This window comes from Papilio polytes, unplaced genomic scaffold, assembly GCF_000836215.1.
Source record: "Papilio polytes unplaced genomic scaffold, Ppol_1.0 DF821400.1, whole genome shotgun sequence".
Lineage (NCBI taxonomy): Eukaryota > Metazoa > Arthropoda > Insecta > Lepidoptera > Papilionidae > Papilio > Papilio polytes.
In genome coordinates this window covers 6,518,027-6,531,828 of record NW_013527804.1, presented here as the reverse complement: position 1 = coordinate 6,531,828, position 13,802 = coordinate 6,518,027, and the positions used below count along the sequence as shown (strand labels likewise).

The following is a 13,802-nucleotide window of genomic DNA, read 5'->3' as shown; positions in this document are numbered from 1 at the left end:
GGGACATAGTTTTACCATTTGTGCTTTATACTCCTTCATGGTGTTTAGAAGCTTAAAAGTTAATTTTTGATCGAATTCTGCAAATGTTGTTTGCGTGGAACGTAGTGTAATCATTTTTTTATCTGTTTAATTACTGAACTGTCAAAGTGGCTAACTGCTGTAAAAAATAAAGCTATTTGCAATCTTCGCAAACAAAACAAACATTTTGAAAGTATTTTGTTTGGGATTCATTTAAAAATTCACGGTGTTTTACCGTTGGCAGGGTAAAAAAATGTAAATCAACAAAATCTAATTTGTTTATTTGCTAAGAAACCGGCCAATTAAATAACTGACGTAATCGAGCCGTGACAACATCGCTTTTATTGATACAGGCCATGTCTTACAAGATTTTCTAGTAAATATTAAAGTTCAGATTTAACCTTACAAATCTCCTTTCACGTAATATGGTGAATGTTGTCTATCGGCGCATCAGTTAAGACCGTTGAGTTGTTAAAACTGGACTTCATTAAAACGAAATGAACGACCCCTGGGATGTAAAATCTGTAAGGCAATCTGGACAATATATGTCCTGCATGAAGATAAATGGCGTACCGCTCCTGCCCCCTGTTGTAAGTCTACGTTTTACTTGTGTTTTTCTTATAAGGGTTGAAGTCCGTAAGTTCTTTTTTTTTCTAGCTTTCCTACATCATTAAAAATTACCTTTATTTTTCTTACCAGATCTCTCTTTAGAAAATGGAATGATTCTTTAAATATTAAAATTGTGTTATACATTTTTGAATCTACTTTATTGAAAATACTTTGCTTGTCGCAGTTCATTTTCATGGCAGTGGTGCTGGGCATAGGTTTACTTCCTGAGGAAATAAGACTGCCATATATCAATCCTAACATACAAGCAAGTTCAAATTACTGGACCTCACAGGTCATTGCCATGTATTATTTCTTATTTCAATATTCTGCTAGGGCAACTCTAAAGTTCTGTACTCCAATCCACCTTATTTTGATTTTTTAACTGACAACATTAGCCCTCTTCAAAGATTTAATTAACTGTATTAAATGTTTATTAATGTTGGCAATATTTTTTAAATAATTTATTTTAACAGTTGTCGAAAGAATGCCGTAAAGAAATGCAGTACTACAAGTTATTGGCTAAAGAAGTGGAGAAACGAATACTCCTCCTGAAGACATTTATATCTTGCAGTGATTCAGATGCCAGCGAAGATAAGACTGATGCACCGGAAATACCTGAATCCGAACAAAACTATGAACTACCAGTAGAAGAATTAGTATCTGTTAATAATGAAAAAATTTTAGGTGATACTGAAAAATCTTCAAATAGATCAATAACAAATTCTCCCAAACTCAGTTCACTTTCAAGTAACAACTCGGATAAATTATGTTCCAATTTCACACCAATTACAGATACAGCATTAAATGAGTCATCAAAATTAGTAATTGATGTAAGTTTAAGTTTTAGCCACACGGATGAAACAACATTGCATGGAAATAAAACATTACCACAAGATACACCTACAGATTTACCTGAACATGATAATGAAAAACCTACAAAAGAAAACAAACCTGATTTCAAACTTGAAAGTGATAAAGAGCTATCTTCAAATAAGTCTAATTTTGGAATCAATAATAAAAGTGCTACAATGGATAATTTCTACATTGATGGACCATCATCACTTGGTGCAAAAAGCTTTACAGGTTCCCTTAATGATATACATAAAGGAAGTGAGAAAACTTCCGAAAATAATCCATTAATAAGACAAAGATCATACACTGTACTGACTCCAAGTCCTATGCTGCTAGCTCATTTGCAGATACAATCTCTCAGCACCGGTGTAGAGGTGGCGGCGATATCAATGAGCGAGTCGCGCTCCAATCTAACTTCACCTAACAAAAAACGTAAAAGCTGGGACTTAGAAACGGCTAAAGCCACATGGTCAAACATGGCATTGGAGTTGAAGAAAAACAATATTGTAATTAATGTAGCTTTAGACGGAAATAATGATATAAAATGCAACGGAACTAAAAAGCGCATTTTGTCCAGATCAGTCGACAAATCTAAAAGACAGTCAGTTCCGCGATCCAGATCGGCAGCTTCTGAAAAAACTCGATACAGCAATCTAAATTCCAAACCATCAATTCAGTCTGCACCAATAAATAAAAATCACAAATCTCGAAATCCAAATAAAAATGTAAATGATAAAACGATTTCCCATCAAAAAACACAGGAACCTAAGTTACCGACACCACAATTGGCCACCGAGAGTGATGACCCCGACCCTGCTAAACGTGTGAGAGAACTTTACGAGAGGATACAAAAACAGCAGCTCATACAAATGGCAACACTTGTTGAAAAACAGAAAAAGGAACAAATCCTTTTGCAGCAGGTTTTCGAAGAGCAAAACAATTTGCTATTTAATCAGTTGAAAACGATTTGCCCAAAGTCACCTGGCGAAATGAAGAAAGCTTGGATTGACAAAAACGAAACACCAGAGCGAGGACCCGTCAGTCTCAGCCAGTTAATCACCCCCAAACCTCCGGAACCGACTATCCGCGATAGCCCTGTGTCTACCACATTGACAGATACCAACAATTACTTAAATCATTGTGATAATGTATTGAAAAAGAGCAGGGATATAACTAGCAGTCTAAAAAAACAGCCTACGGAATTTAAGATTGAAGATAATTCAAAAACTGCCAAAGGTGAAGTCGAAAAGATAAGGACACGTTCACCTACGAACAGAAACACTTCTAGAAAGTTAATATACGACACGAGCGCGTCCTCCGACCGCGAATACGACCTCATATTGACGGACCGCACGAACGACACCATGGCAGACCTGAACGTCACCTTCCCTTCGGACAACAGTGAGGATATCCGTCCAGCGAGCCAGCTCGACGTAGAAAATATACGTGATGAAGAAAGAATCGATCACGACATGTCACTTACGGCCAAAGATGAACCAAAAGCCACCGATCGCGCCATAAAAAGCGTAGAAGATTCGATAAAGAATTCCATTCTCGACGTTCGGGCGCGACTTCTTAAAAAAGATCTCTTTCGTGCTCCTACTGCCCAAGAGGTAACTAATTAAGATCTAATCTTGAGCTAGCTAATAATTCATGTTTGATTTTCAGGTTTTTTATTGTTTATCTTTGTACGTTATTTGTTTTATTATATGTTTTATTTTGTACTTTGCTTTTCTCTTTATTGTTCAATAATTTAGCTAATTACACGTCACATTATTATTTCTCTTGCGTTTTCTGCATTTGAATGTATCGTTTCGCTGTATTTTCGCGTCATCGCTTTGCTCGTGTGGTTTCTGTGCTCGGTATCGGGGACACGATGTTATGTATGATGTGGCTGGTGGATTGTAGCGCGCGGCGGCGACTAGGATAGTAGCGTACGCGAAAGGTTACCTGGTGCGCCGGCTGCTGCGCACGGAGCGCGTGCAGGCCACCGTGCAGACCATCCGCGACGCGCTGCTGTGCGCGCTGCAGCTGCACCAGGAGCGCGCCGGCATCCGCGGCCCCGACGTCGACCTGCACCGCCGCCTCATACAGCAGGTGACACACTCACACAACACTCTTACACTGACGGTGATTATACTAAGAAAACTTTACTAATGAATGGTGTTGGTTTCTTTTCAAGTCTTCTTTTCTTTCTTCATACTATAAACTGTTTTGGTGTGTCCTCAAGTTTCTGTAAATGCACTTCATAACCAAGGTCTTTAAATGGTATGTTTTTGTAATATGTTGGTTCGTCAGCATTTCTGTCTTGTTTATTGTATGGTGTGGTATTTTGTGTTAAATCTGCTCAATTTTTTCTATAGATGGGGTACAAAACATTTGCAACCCTATCATAGTCTTTCATAAAAGTTTAGATATTTTTTGTATGTGTGGTTGTAATTTGTGATGTATTTTCAGATAACAGCGGCGTGCTACTCGCTGCACGAGACGTTCATAACGAGCTCTGCGGCGGAGCGGTGCGCGCTGCTGGCCGCCGACCGCGCCCGCCAGCGCGCGCTCGCCCTGCGCGCCTCGCCGCGACACTACCGCCCCACGTATGTATCACACATACACACATACAAGTCATACTTTTTATACAAGAAATTAACGTAGGTGGCATATGTATGAAAGTGTACTGCTCATGATGTAGGATTTCAGCGTTACACACAACGAGCTTTAATAAATGTTCATGTTATTAAACTAAGAGGTGAGTAAATTAAAAAAAATTGCTCTGCGGGAAAGAGAAAAACTTTCAAGCCAATAGCAATAAAGAATACAGGTTACCATGGTTACTTAAAGTGCCAGCCAATGACAAGGACCGTCGTTATTTGAATTTTGACATTTGGAAACGATAAATGATGGTGATGAAGCCGCACGGGGACAGACTGTCCTGATAATAAAGTGTTTATTTAACGATCTTGCATGGGCCGTGGGTGCGTGTAGTGACGTAATGTCGCAGTCTCACTCGGGGTCGTTCGGGTCGCGCGCGCGCCGCGCCTCGCCCGCCGCCGCCATGTCGCACTCCAGCCACGGTAACCCGGCATACGGCTCTGTTCGCATGCTCGCCGCGCATGCTCACGCACATGTTCGCATTGTCCAACTGTCACACTATAGAGAAATCTATCTGCAATGTGCACGTTTCAATCGTCTGCCTGTTCTGAGATGTTATTTGCTTTGAATGTTTTAAGAGATATCGTTGGCTAAGTATTTTTTTATTGATTTTTAATTGGGTATATGTCGATGTTTGCTTTCCATTGTTTGTTCAATATTATTGATTTGCATTGTCTGTTCTACACTTTTTATTTTTGTATTAAGAGTAGATATCGATTTAGCGTCAATAGAATTAATTCAAATATTAGTGGTCACTAACAAAATACTAGTCCTATGTCAAGGCTAGTATTTTGCATTTAATAAACAATTTCTGCAGTTTGCGTGTTTAAAGTAAGCATGAGTAGTCATTTGAGTTAATTTACAAAGTTCATTTATTATCATGGCATTATTTTGAACTGTCTGATGACATAAAGTGTAACATTTAGGTTGTTGAATGTGACAGAGAGCTTTAGCGGCGACAAGTCTGGTCTGCGTGCGCGGTGCGTGGGCAGCCCGCGCCGGCGGCCGTGGCGCTGACCGCGGGGGCCGCGCCCCGGGTGCTTCGCCCTCTGCTGGCCGCACCCCCCGCCTGCGCACCTCTGACCCCTACACTAGCCATAAGACGCTGCAAAATTGTATGAGCTTATTCTTTTATTGCCTTATTTATTGGCCATTTTAAAAATGCGTTTAATTAAATATGTATTCCAATGTGTAACAAAAATTGCATTTGATATTTTTTACATAACTTACACTATTATAAAGGTGTTTAATTTGGCAAATTGTATTGCATAAGATACATTATGGCAAAGCAAAAAAAAAGTATAATAAGAAAACATAACTACCCACATAACTGTGGGTTATTGAAGCACTTGTCTAATTTGGTAACTCAATATCTCTGAGAATACTATCATAATTATCTGCAGTGTAAATTCACGTAAAATAACGGTATTTGGACTGTAAGTGATAAATTTAGGTTGTAAAGCGCGAAGCTTCCAAAGCCGAGGTGCCTGGTTTATATTAAAGTGTGGTTGTGTTGTGTTGCCAGTTTATGATACAATGAGATTATTTCCAATAAAATACTTTAGTATACAAGCTTTTTTACTGTTTTGTAATTCACATATTTGATATTTTTCGCGGAATATTACTGTTTACTGTAATAAGATTGTAGTCATTAGAGGTAATTTTTTTAATCGTGATTTACTTTAAATGTATCTTAACATATATTTTTTAATACAATAATTCAAGTACTAATTAACCAAGTGAGGCAAATGTTATCCTTACGATGAGTTTCGACTTTGTTTTTTAAAAAAACGACATGTGTTATTGTAAGAAGTATTTATGTAACAGCAAGCTTTTGCCGATAGTATTCTTAACTGCTTAAAATGTATTTTTATGTATTCATTTTTTATAAAAATTTCTGTCCACACTGTTGTAAAAGTGCCTTTTTCTGTTCTAATTGTTCTATAGAATAAATTGTAGTCACATTCCAAAACCACAAACTGTGTATGGTGTAAGCAGAAAGTCAAAAAATACAGGAATTTAAAAATTAAGAATAAATTAATCTGCAGCCACTATTTTGTGTTAAATGTAAACAAGACTATGTATTTGTATGTACCGATTTAATTAAATAAAATGGTAAAAATTGAAAATTAAAACGCAAATTCCGCACGAATTTTTATTTAATTTCATTTCATATACTGCCCATTTGTTTTAACATTAAATTATTTTATAATTTTGTCAAATGAGTGGAAAACAAGTTTAGATTGCCTGATCGACCAGCATCGGTGTACGGTGTGAGCAAATAATTATACTACTATAAATATACGTAAGTTATAAGTAGACAATAAAAGCGTGTCTTAAAGCACAAATGAAACATCACACAGTAACACTAGCAGTGTACAGTCACTCCGAGGCACTCCACCCGCGAAAAACGTTTAGATCTATCCTTCATATGTTAAAATACCCTCTGTTAGTGCTAAAGATGTACACCCCGGGCGGGGCTGCGGGGCTGCGCCGCGTCCCGGCCGGCCGGCTAGGGCAGCGTGTACTTCACGTACGGCACCTCCACGTCGTTGTCGTCCTCGTCGTTGCAGCACAGCTCGAACACCAGCGCCCGCACGTGCGGCTCCAGCTTCTTCTTGGAGACCGCCATCACAACCTCCGACATGGGCAGGTTCAGCCGCTCCTGCTTCTTGCCCTTGGGCATGAAGAACGAGTAGAGCATGCAGACACCCTGCGACAGCATCGTGATCTCCAGCTTGTGCTCGTTCTTGAAGTAGTCTAGGAACTGCTGCAGCGTGATCTCCCCCTTGATCTCGAACCTGTCCCACAGGGTCCACTTTTTGTCGTAGTAGCTGTTGACAGGCGCGGCGATGGGCTCCGAGAAGCCGAAGAAGGGCAGCGCCAGGTTGACGAAGCCGTTCTTGAAGACCTCGAGGACGTCGTATCCCTGCGCCAGCTTGTACAGCTCGAGGCAGACGAGGCCGGCGACGACGGAGGTGGTGGTGGCGATGGCGGGAATGATCTTGCCGGCGATGAGCTTGGAGCGGTGCCTGTCCGCGGGCGGGATCTTGTAGTTGGCGGCGCGCAGGTTGGAGGCGGCCACGATGAAGTCCATGTGGAAGTTGGTGTCGTCGTCCTTCTCGAACTCCAGCGGCGTGATTTTGAGTCCGCCGAGCGCGCCGGCCGGCGGCAGCTCCGCTATCATGTTCTTCACCTTGTCCTGGTCCATGTGCTCGTTGTTCTGCGCCGCCAGGTGCGTGTCCGTCACTGCGATTTTGACACCGCGGCGTGGCTTGAATTCCGGCACCTGTAATATTATTTAAAATTAAAAAAAAAACATTCCGCAATTTATTCCATATCTTACTATTGTTATAAATACAAATGTTTAATTGATTCTCATTCTATAGAACCTAGCCTCTAATAATCACATGAGATGCTTTTTAAGCTTTTTGTTTTTCAATTTATGCGCAGCAAAATCTCGTGCAAAAGCTAGTTAGAAAATATTTCTGGCCTATTTTACCAATTAAAGTTTTTTACCTCAATACTAGTAGCCATCCGTGCGATTTCTTCTCTATCTTGGCACGTGGGGAGGCCGTACACTTGCGCGCGCAGGTTGGCGGCGGCCACCACATAGTCCAGATGCAGCTCATCCTCAGGGTCGAAGACGAGCGGCGAGGGGCAGCGCTTGGGGCCGGACCAGAAGGGAGCGCCGCTCAGTGTGGGCTGGTCCGGGGGGAAGTTGAACAGCAGCTGCTTGATCTGGTTGGAGTACTGCGTCTCCCAGTGCAGCCGCGCCCACGTCACGCAGTCCTCGAAGTTCATTGGCCGCTCAACAATAGCGTTCTGGAAGTAGAGAGATAAAGACTTTTTGTAGATCATACAAATATACTTGCGAAAGGTTTTATGAATATTTGTTACTGCATATCTCAAAAGCAGCTTCACTCTATGAATTTCGTCATAGATTTCATGTCCTGGAGGAATAATTCGTATTATCCAAAATTCCTATTGCTCATATACACAACAAAAGCTTCCTTCTAAAATCGCGATTTTTGTTTTGATGGCATTTTGTTTTTAGGTCTGGTTAGGAACATTACAGATGAGAGCCAGGGTGGGACCAGCTCACCACCCTCACCCACCATTTCAACACCTATGTGCGATAATGACTTGTGTTGCTGCAGCTAGTTTGCTTCCTCTTATAAAAATAGTCTGTAGGAAGGTAGTGTAGTGAGCGAGACGCGAGGCTGTGGTAGTTACCCGGACGCTCTCGATGGCGTCGAGCGGCTGCGTGCCGGGCAGGCGCACGGTGCGCTCCAGGAAGTGCGGGTCTGTGAAGTACTGCGCCGCGTGCTCCGCCGCCTGACGGAACAGCCCCTCGAACTCGTCGCGTGCCCACTGCAGCGTGTGCTCGATGGCGTTGGGGAAGTTCTTCAGCGTGCAGATCGGGATGCTCTTCTCCGGCGGGTCCTGCGACGAGCTGTACGACTCCGTCAGGTATGGTACCACCACCTGCCGAATACAACCACTGCATTACTACTGACAATTTTACCAAAACTGCAAAAATAAACATGTTTTTACCAACTGGCCCCTAACTAATACAAGTAAAGTATTAGTAAGCTAGTAACTAACCCCCTTAATAGTCGGTTTGCCTTCTCCCATAGGTCATCGTCTGGTAACGCCCATGGTGAACATGTAAACATTGGCAAAAACGAAATTCTAAGAATACTAACTTCCCTGAGGAGGGAAGGCGGGGTAGTAAATGTAGGGGATAGTGATGTGCTTTAGTATACCTGCGTGTTGCCCTTAGTGCCGAGGGTGCCGCTCTCCAGCAGCGGCTTGCGGTAGTAGACGCAGCGGCGGTCCATGTATATCCTGGCGTCCACGTTGTCCAGCGCGTTGGCGACGCCGTCCAGCTGCTCGAAGAACTGGTCGTCGTACACGCACTCCGTCTCCGGGCACACGCGGTTCTCGTGCGCCACCACGTTCATTGAAGGGTTCATGTTCTTGATCACCTGATATATACAACAAAATACGATTATTACGAAAATGTTGACACATCTAACGTAATAGAGCTTTAATATCTAAACTCACACACAGCCACCTTTTTACTAATTTTACTAACATCATAAATCCGAAAGTTTAGATGGATGGATGTTTGTAACTTAAACTGCTAGATGGATCATGATGAAATTTTGCATACATGAAAAAGATATTCTGGGTGAGCACATAAGACTACTTAGATTTTTTTTATTCCACGCGGACGTACTCTTAGGCGAAAGCTAGTCATTTTATAAAAATCTAATTATGACGTAGTTATAAAATTCCCCTAATAAAAATACAGCCTAAGTATCTTTGAATTGTTTCAATGTGAACATACCCTAGCAGCAGTACTGGATTTGGGTTTCTGCACATCACTGGGCCGGAATAGGAACTGCCGGTTTAGGTTGGACTTTTCTATGAGGTCCATGTCGGTGACGGTGACGCAGCCGCCCTCCGCGCCCACGCCGATCATCGCGAAGTTCTTCATCAGCTCGCACCCGATAGCTCCGGCGCCTGGAAAAAAAAACACATTGATGCAACATGTAAATTACCATAATTGATTTTAATAATACATAAAGGCGAAACATTCGATGCATGAATGGATTGATATTTTTTACTACATATCTTGGCTTAGAGGATCTCTATGAAATATAGCACAAATGTAGAATATTGTCCTTCCGCGCGGATGTAGTGGTGAACAAAAGCTAGTCTGTAATAATGCTCGACTGCATCAAATATTTGTAACAATTTTTATATTTATATTAATGTTAAAAATATGACATATTGTTTCTTTAATTATTACATCTCAAACCAAAAAAGACTTTTAACAGCAAAAACTAGAATAAGACAATATAACTAGAATATTTCTTTATAAATTAGATTTAGTAAAATCAAACTATTTGAAAAACAATTGTGCTGTTTCTTTATACTTCGATATTGATTTTTCAGTACAAAATCCATACAAAGAGTTTGCAGTGACATTCTAGACCCATTGTCAGTCAATGCCCTTGCAAGATAATGAGCCAGTTCAAAGAAAAAACAGCAATGAGTCATTCAATTAACATTGTCATCATAATCCTTCGTAGTTAACATTAAATATGGCAACACTCAAATATAAAATTGGAGTTAAATTATTTGTTACATGTGTTACATTTCATTTTACTCTAATAATTCACTATACAATATCATGCAGGTGTTTAATTAAAAATACATAGAGATAAACACAATGTAAACTAGAACTTAATGAGTATGTAACCGAGGTCGCAGCTTACGGTAGTTATTATAGATATGTGTTGTATAAGTTTTGCGCAATATACTTACAAATTGAATATTAAAATCGTTAGGAGTTTAAAAACAGAATTTAGAATCATGACTTCAACTAAACTAGATTTAGAGTTAAAGCTAACACTTACCAACAATGAAATACTTCAATTCACCAAGTTTTTTCTGGAAGTCTCGGCCAAAAACGGCCACCTGACCATCATAACGCGAGCCAACAGGCTTACACGTCTCCTCAGTAAGAATAGATCGGTCTTTAGGGAGGCACTCAATAGCATCTAGGTACAACCACTGAACTATCGGGTGGAACTTTCCAGAGCAGGCCTTCATCACTTCTTGTGCAACAACACCACCGATTGCAGCATTCATAGGGTTAAGATCTCCAGATGATACCTACAGAACATGATTTACTATCAAATTGTGCTCAAGAAAATATCATTTACAGAAATCAGTTGTTCAAATAAATTGTTGTAGAAGTGATTACTAATAGTATTAATGCGAAAGTTGGGATGGATGGATGTTTATTAGTGTTTGTAACTGAAATTTGGCATAGATGTCTAGATCTAGTCTAGGATAGTCTGGAAAAACACATAGGGTAATTTGTTTTTACTAATTCCATGCCGCTGAAGGCTACTGAGAGTTATAAATATTCATACCTTACAAAATGTTTCTAGTAACTCCTTATTCAATTCAACATCTTCATTGAAAATTTCCTTATCTTTAACTAAAGTTTTTACATATTCCATAAACTTGGTAGTGTCTGCATCACACCATGGTTTTGGCAACCGCCCTTCTGCGTCCTGGAACTTATGAAGGGCAGCAAAACCCAAGTGCAACTGCTGTGGATAATCAAATTTGCCAAAATCTGCTATCAGGAATTCTGGTTCCTTGATGGACTCCTTAAGTGGTTTAAAATTGATCTTTTTTGGCATCTTCACTTGTGTGACTATACCACCTCGTTGATATTTAGAGAAATTCGTTGTATCACCAATGCTGAATGTGTATGGTCCGAGCACTTTGATTTTTCTTGGTTCACAACCATTAAGTTCAGTCATACCTTGGACCTGGAATTACAATAATAAAATATATTTTGGAAGCTTAGTAGAATGACATGTTAATTTTGTTATCTATAGAAGGAAACTAATAATTTAACACCTGACAATAAACAAAGAAGTACATTCTACTGCTGGTAATTATAATTTAATCTTATAATTGTATAAAGCTTTTATGACACATACAACATTAGTTGAAGCCATAGCAATGGTGTGAGTATCTAGTAGAGTAGTCTTGCAATACACAAGTTGCCAAACATGGAGTCCAAGAATAGATGGGAACAAAAAGTTGATTTATATTTTTAAATGCAATATATATTATATACTATGGCACTAATAACCTGATATGGAATATGTTTAAACACCTTGTTTTGTCACAAGATTTTTGAAAATAAGAAATTCTTTTCAAGATAAATATTGAAAAGTAAATACTATTAATAGCATAAATTACTATTAACATTACTGTATTAGAGTAACTTACAAAGAGCAATTTTATGTTTAATTTACATTTCAATCCTTCATAGAAAAAAAACTATGACTATGCATTAATTTTAAATATCAACATAGAAATGTAAACCAAAAGTATAAGTATAACCTACCCTCCATTCATTTTCTATGCTCTCTTTTAATTAAACTTTACCCAGTCCATTCATAGACAGACTTTTTTTAACATTAGGGAAAATTTTCCATGTTCAACAAGTTCCATGTTTTTCTAAACAATTCCAAATACTTGTACATTTCAAGATATACATACCTCACTAAATGTTACATAGTCTCCATCCTCTAGTCCATGACGCGTGTCATCTAAGCAAGTGACAACAGCTTCGTATTCGTGGGTGATCACCGCTACCATAGCTGATGCGGGATTTTCACCAGTTACATCTAATACTGTGAATTCTGGCCCAAAGTCGCAAAATACTTGTGAGAAAAGGCCTCTCGTATCGGCGATGACTAAGGCAACATTATTATCGTGAGTGATGGCTGCTATGCGCTCTTGTTCCGCCAACGATGCACCAGTCAGTACTACGACACGGAATTTCTTTAGAAACTCCTCGGTCAAGGCTCCCGTATATGCAGTAGTTGGAACATAATGGTTCAGTTCGGCTAATTGTTCACAAGAAGCCAAGGCTCTATTTTGACCGATGGAACACTCTGACAAGTAAAATTGAGACGACAAGTCTGCAATTGTGCAAACGCGATCATCATGCAGGGTGACAGACTTAACACCCCCGAGAATCACGTTTTTTGCAACTTCTACTCCAAGACCACCAAGGCCCGAGATCAAGACGTCCGAGCTAGCCATCCTGCGCATAGCATCGTGCCCGAGAACGTAAAGTTGTCTGGAATACAAACTTTCGTCAATTTCATCTTCCACACGCGTTCCATTGTTCGCCATTGCTGCAGATTTGCAACGGGTCTCTCCTGTATTTAGCTTCCGCTTTTTCGCCGGGGGGTCAACGGAATTATCGGCGACTTCAGCACTAGACATCGGGCACGAACGCGCACAATTTTGACAGAATTTTGCTTTGTGTTCTCCAGCACAATCAAGAAATAGTCTTCAAATTATTGGGGACGACATTCGCTCTTCGCTTCGATGAAGGCCCGCTTACTCACTGTCATGAACTTAGCTACGAGTCAACGTGGAAAAATATCCACGGAAGTTCTGCTGTTGTTTTATTTTTTTAATTAGCTCTATGAAACGTATGTTATTATTGTAATAAAAATATTAATTAACATTAACACACAAAACAACTAAGAACGATAACTAGTTTTGATTGACTTACTTTGTGTAAAATGTGTGTACCATGAATTTGAAAAACTGTCAGATATACTGGAATTTAAAAGAAAAGAAAAAAGAAAAATCTTCAGATTTCCATGAATCTGTAAATTACTAAATAGAAGAAAAAACTTTAAAATTTTTGACTTTAATAGTAAACCGCATAACTTTAGTTGCTATATTCTTTAAGTAATTTAAACCTTATCTTATCATGATGCGTGGAAAGCTAAAAGTTGTCCCGAATCGATTTTAAAACAATAAAAATCGAATAACTTTACTGCTTCTGTAACAAACTTCAGGGTAATCCATCCACTTTTATGAATTGAATGATGAATGACTTAAACATTTCAAACCAGTGTTGCCACAACTACGGCAACTGCCGTGTTCTATGGCTTTGGGCCAACAAATCACAAAACTTACGGCTACTATTTTAAATAGCTAAAGTGGGCTAGTAGGTTTTGAATAGCTTTTACATGAAAATTACAAAAAAAAAAACATTTTTTGGTTGACAGTGATTTGTATCGGAAAGAATGAAATGAAATGACGCC

The 13,802-nt window shown here is 39.6% G+C and overlaps 2 protein-coding genes across 9 annotated transcripts; one reads left to right on the top strand and one right to left on the bottom strand.

Moving 5' to 3' along the window:
- Positions 1-173: 173 nt before the first annotated feature.
- LOC106108886 lies at positions 174-6,217 on the top strand. Of its 8 annotated transcripts, none has more exons than XM_013290198.1 (7): positions 174-608; positions 812-919; positions 1,101-3,092; positions 3,388-3,576; positions 3,937-4,073; positions 4,462-4,550; positions 5,072-6,217. In XM_013290198.1, the coding sequence occupies exons 1-7, from the start codon at positions 516-518 to the stop codon at positions 5,143-5,145; spliced, it is 2,682 nt and encodes an 893-aa protein (XP_013145652.1). In that variant the 5' UTR covers positions 174-515; the 3' UTR covers positions 5,146-6,217. The 8 variants fall into 8 exon arrangements, with proteins under 8 accessions (XP_013145652.1, XP_013145655.1, XP_013145656.1 ...); XM_013290201.1 differs by having other exon boundaries at positions 5,055-5,077; XM_013290202.1 differs by lacking the exon at positions 4,462-4,550 and having other exon boundaries at positions 5,055-6,217.
- A 58-nt stretch (positions 6,218-6,275) lies between these two features.
- Positions 6,276-13,331, bottom strand: LOC106108882 (ubiquitin-like modifier-activating enzyme 1). Its single transcript, XM_013290193.1, has 9 exons — positions 13,262-13,331; positions 12,232-13,169; positions 11,082-11,489; positions 10,560-10,818; positions 9,485-9,660; positions 8,898-9,119; positions 8,365-8,616; positions 7,648-7,953; positions 6,276-7,417 (listed from the first exon to the last, which is right to left on the bottom strand). Exons 2-9 carry the CDS (start codon positions 12,964-12,966, stop codon positions 6,641-6,643), a joined length of 3,135 nt encoding a protein of 1,044 aa, XP_013145647.1. The 5' UTR covers positions 12,967-13,169; positions 13,262-13,331; the 3' UTR covers positions 6,276-6,640.
- Positions 13,332-13,802: the final 471 nt, after the last annotated feature.

Coding starts and splice junctions, on each gene's coding strand:
- LOC106108886 (XM_013290197.1), top strand. CDS start 516: ATGAACGACCCCTGGGATGTAAAATCTGTAAGGCAATCTGGACAATAT. Junction 920..1,100: donor CAAATTACTGGACCTCACAG/GTCATTGCCATG, acceptor TTATTTTAACAG/TTGTCGAAAGAATGCCGTAA. Junction 4,074..4,461: donor CCGCGACACTACCGCCCCAC/GTATGTATCACA, acceptor GGGTGCGTGTAG/TGACGTAATGTCGCAGTCTC.
- LOC106108882 (XM_013290193.1), bottom strand. CDS start 12,966: ATGTCTAGTGCTGAAGTCGCCGATAATTCCGTTGACCCCCCGGCGAAA. Junction 10,819..11,081: donor TACTAGAAACATTTTGTAAG/GTATGAATATTT, acceptor CATGTTCTGTAG/GTATCATCTGGAGATCTTAA. Junction 9,120..9,484: donor AATCCAGTACTGCTGCTAGG/GTATGTTCACAT, acceptor TGTATATATCAG/GTGATCAAGAACATGAACCC.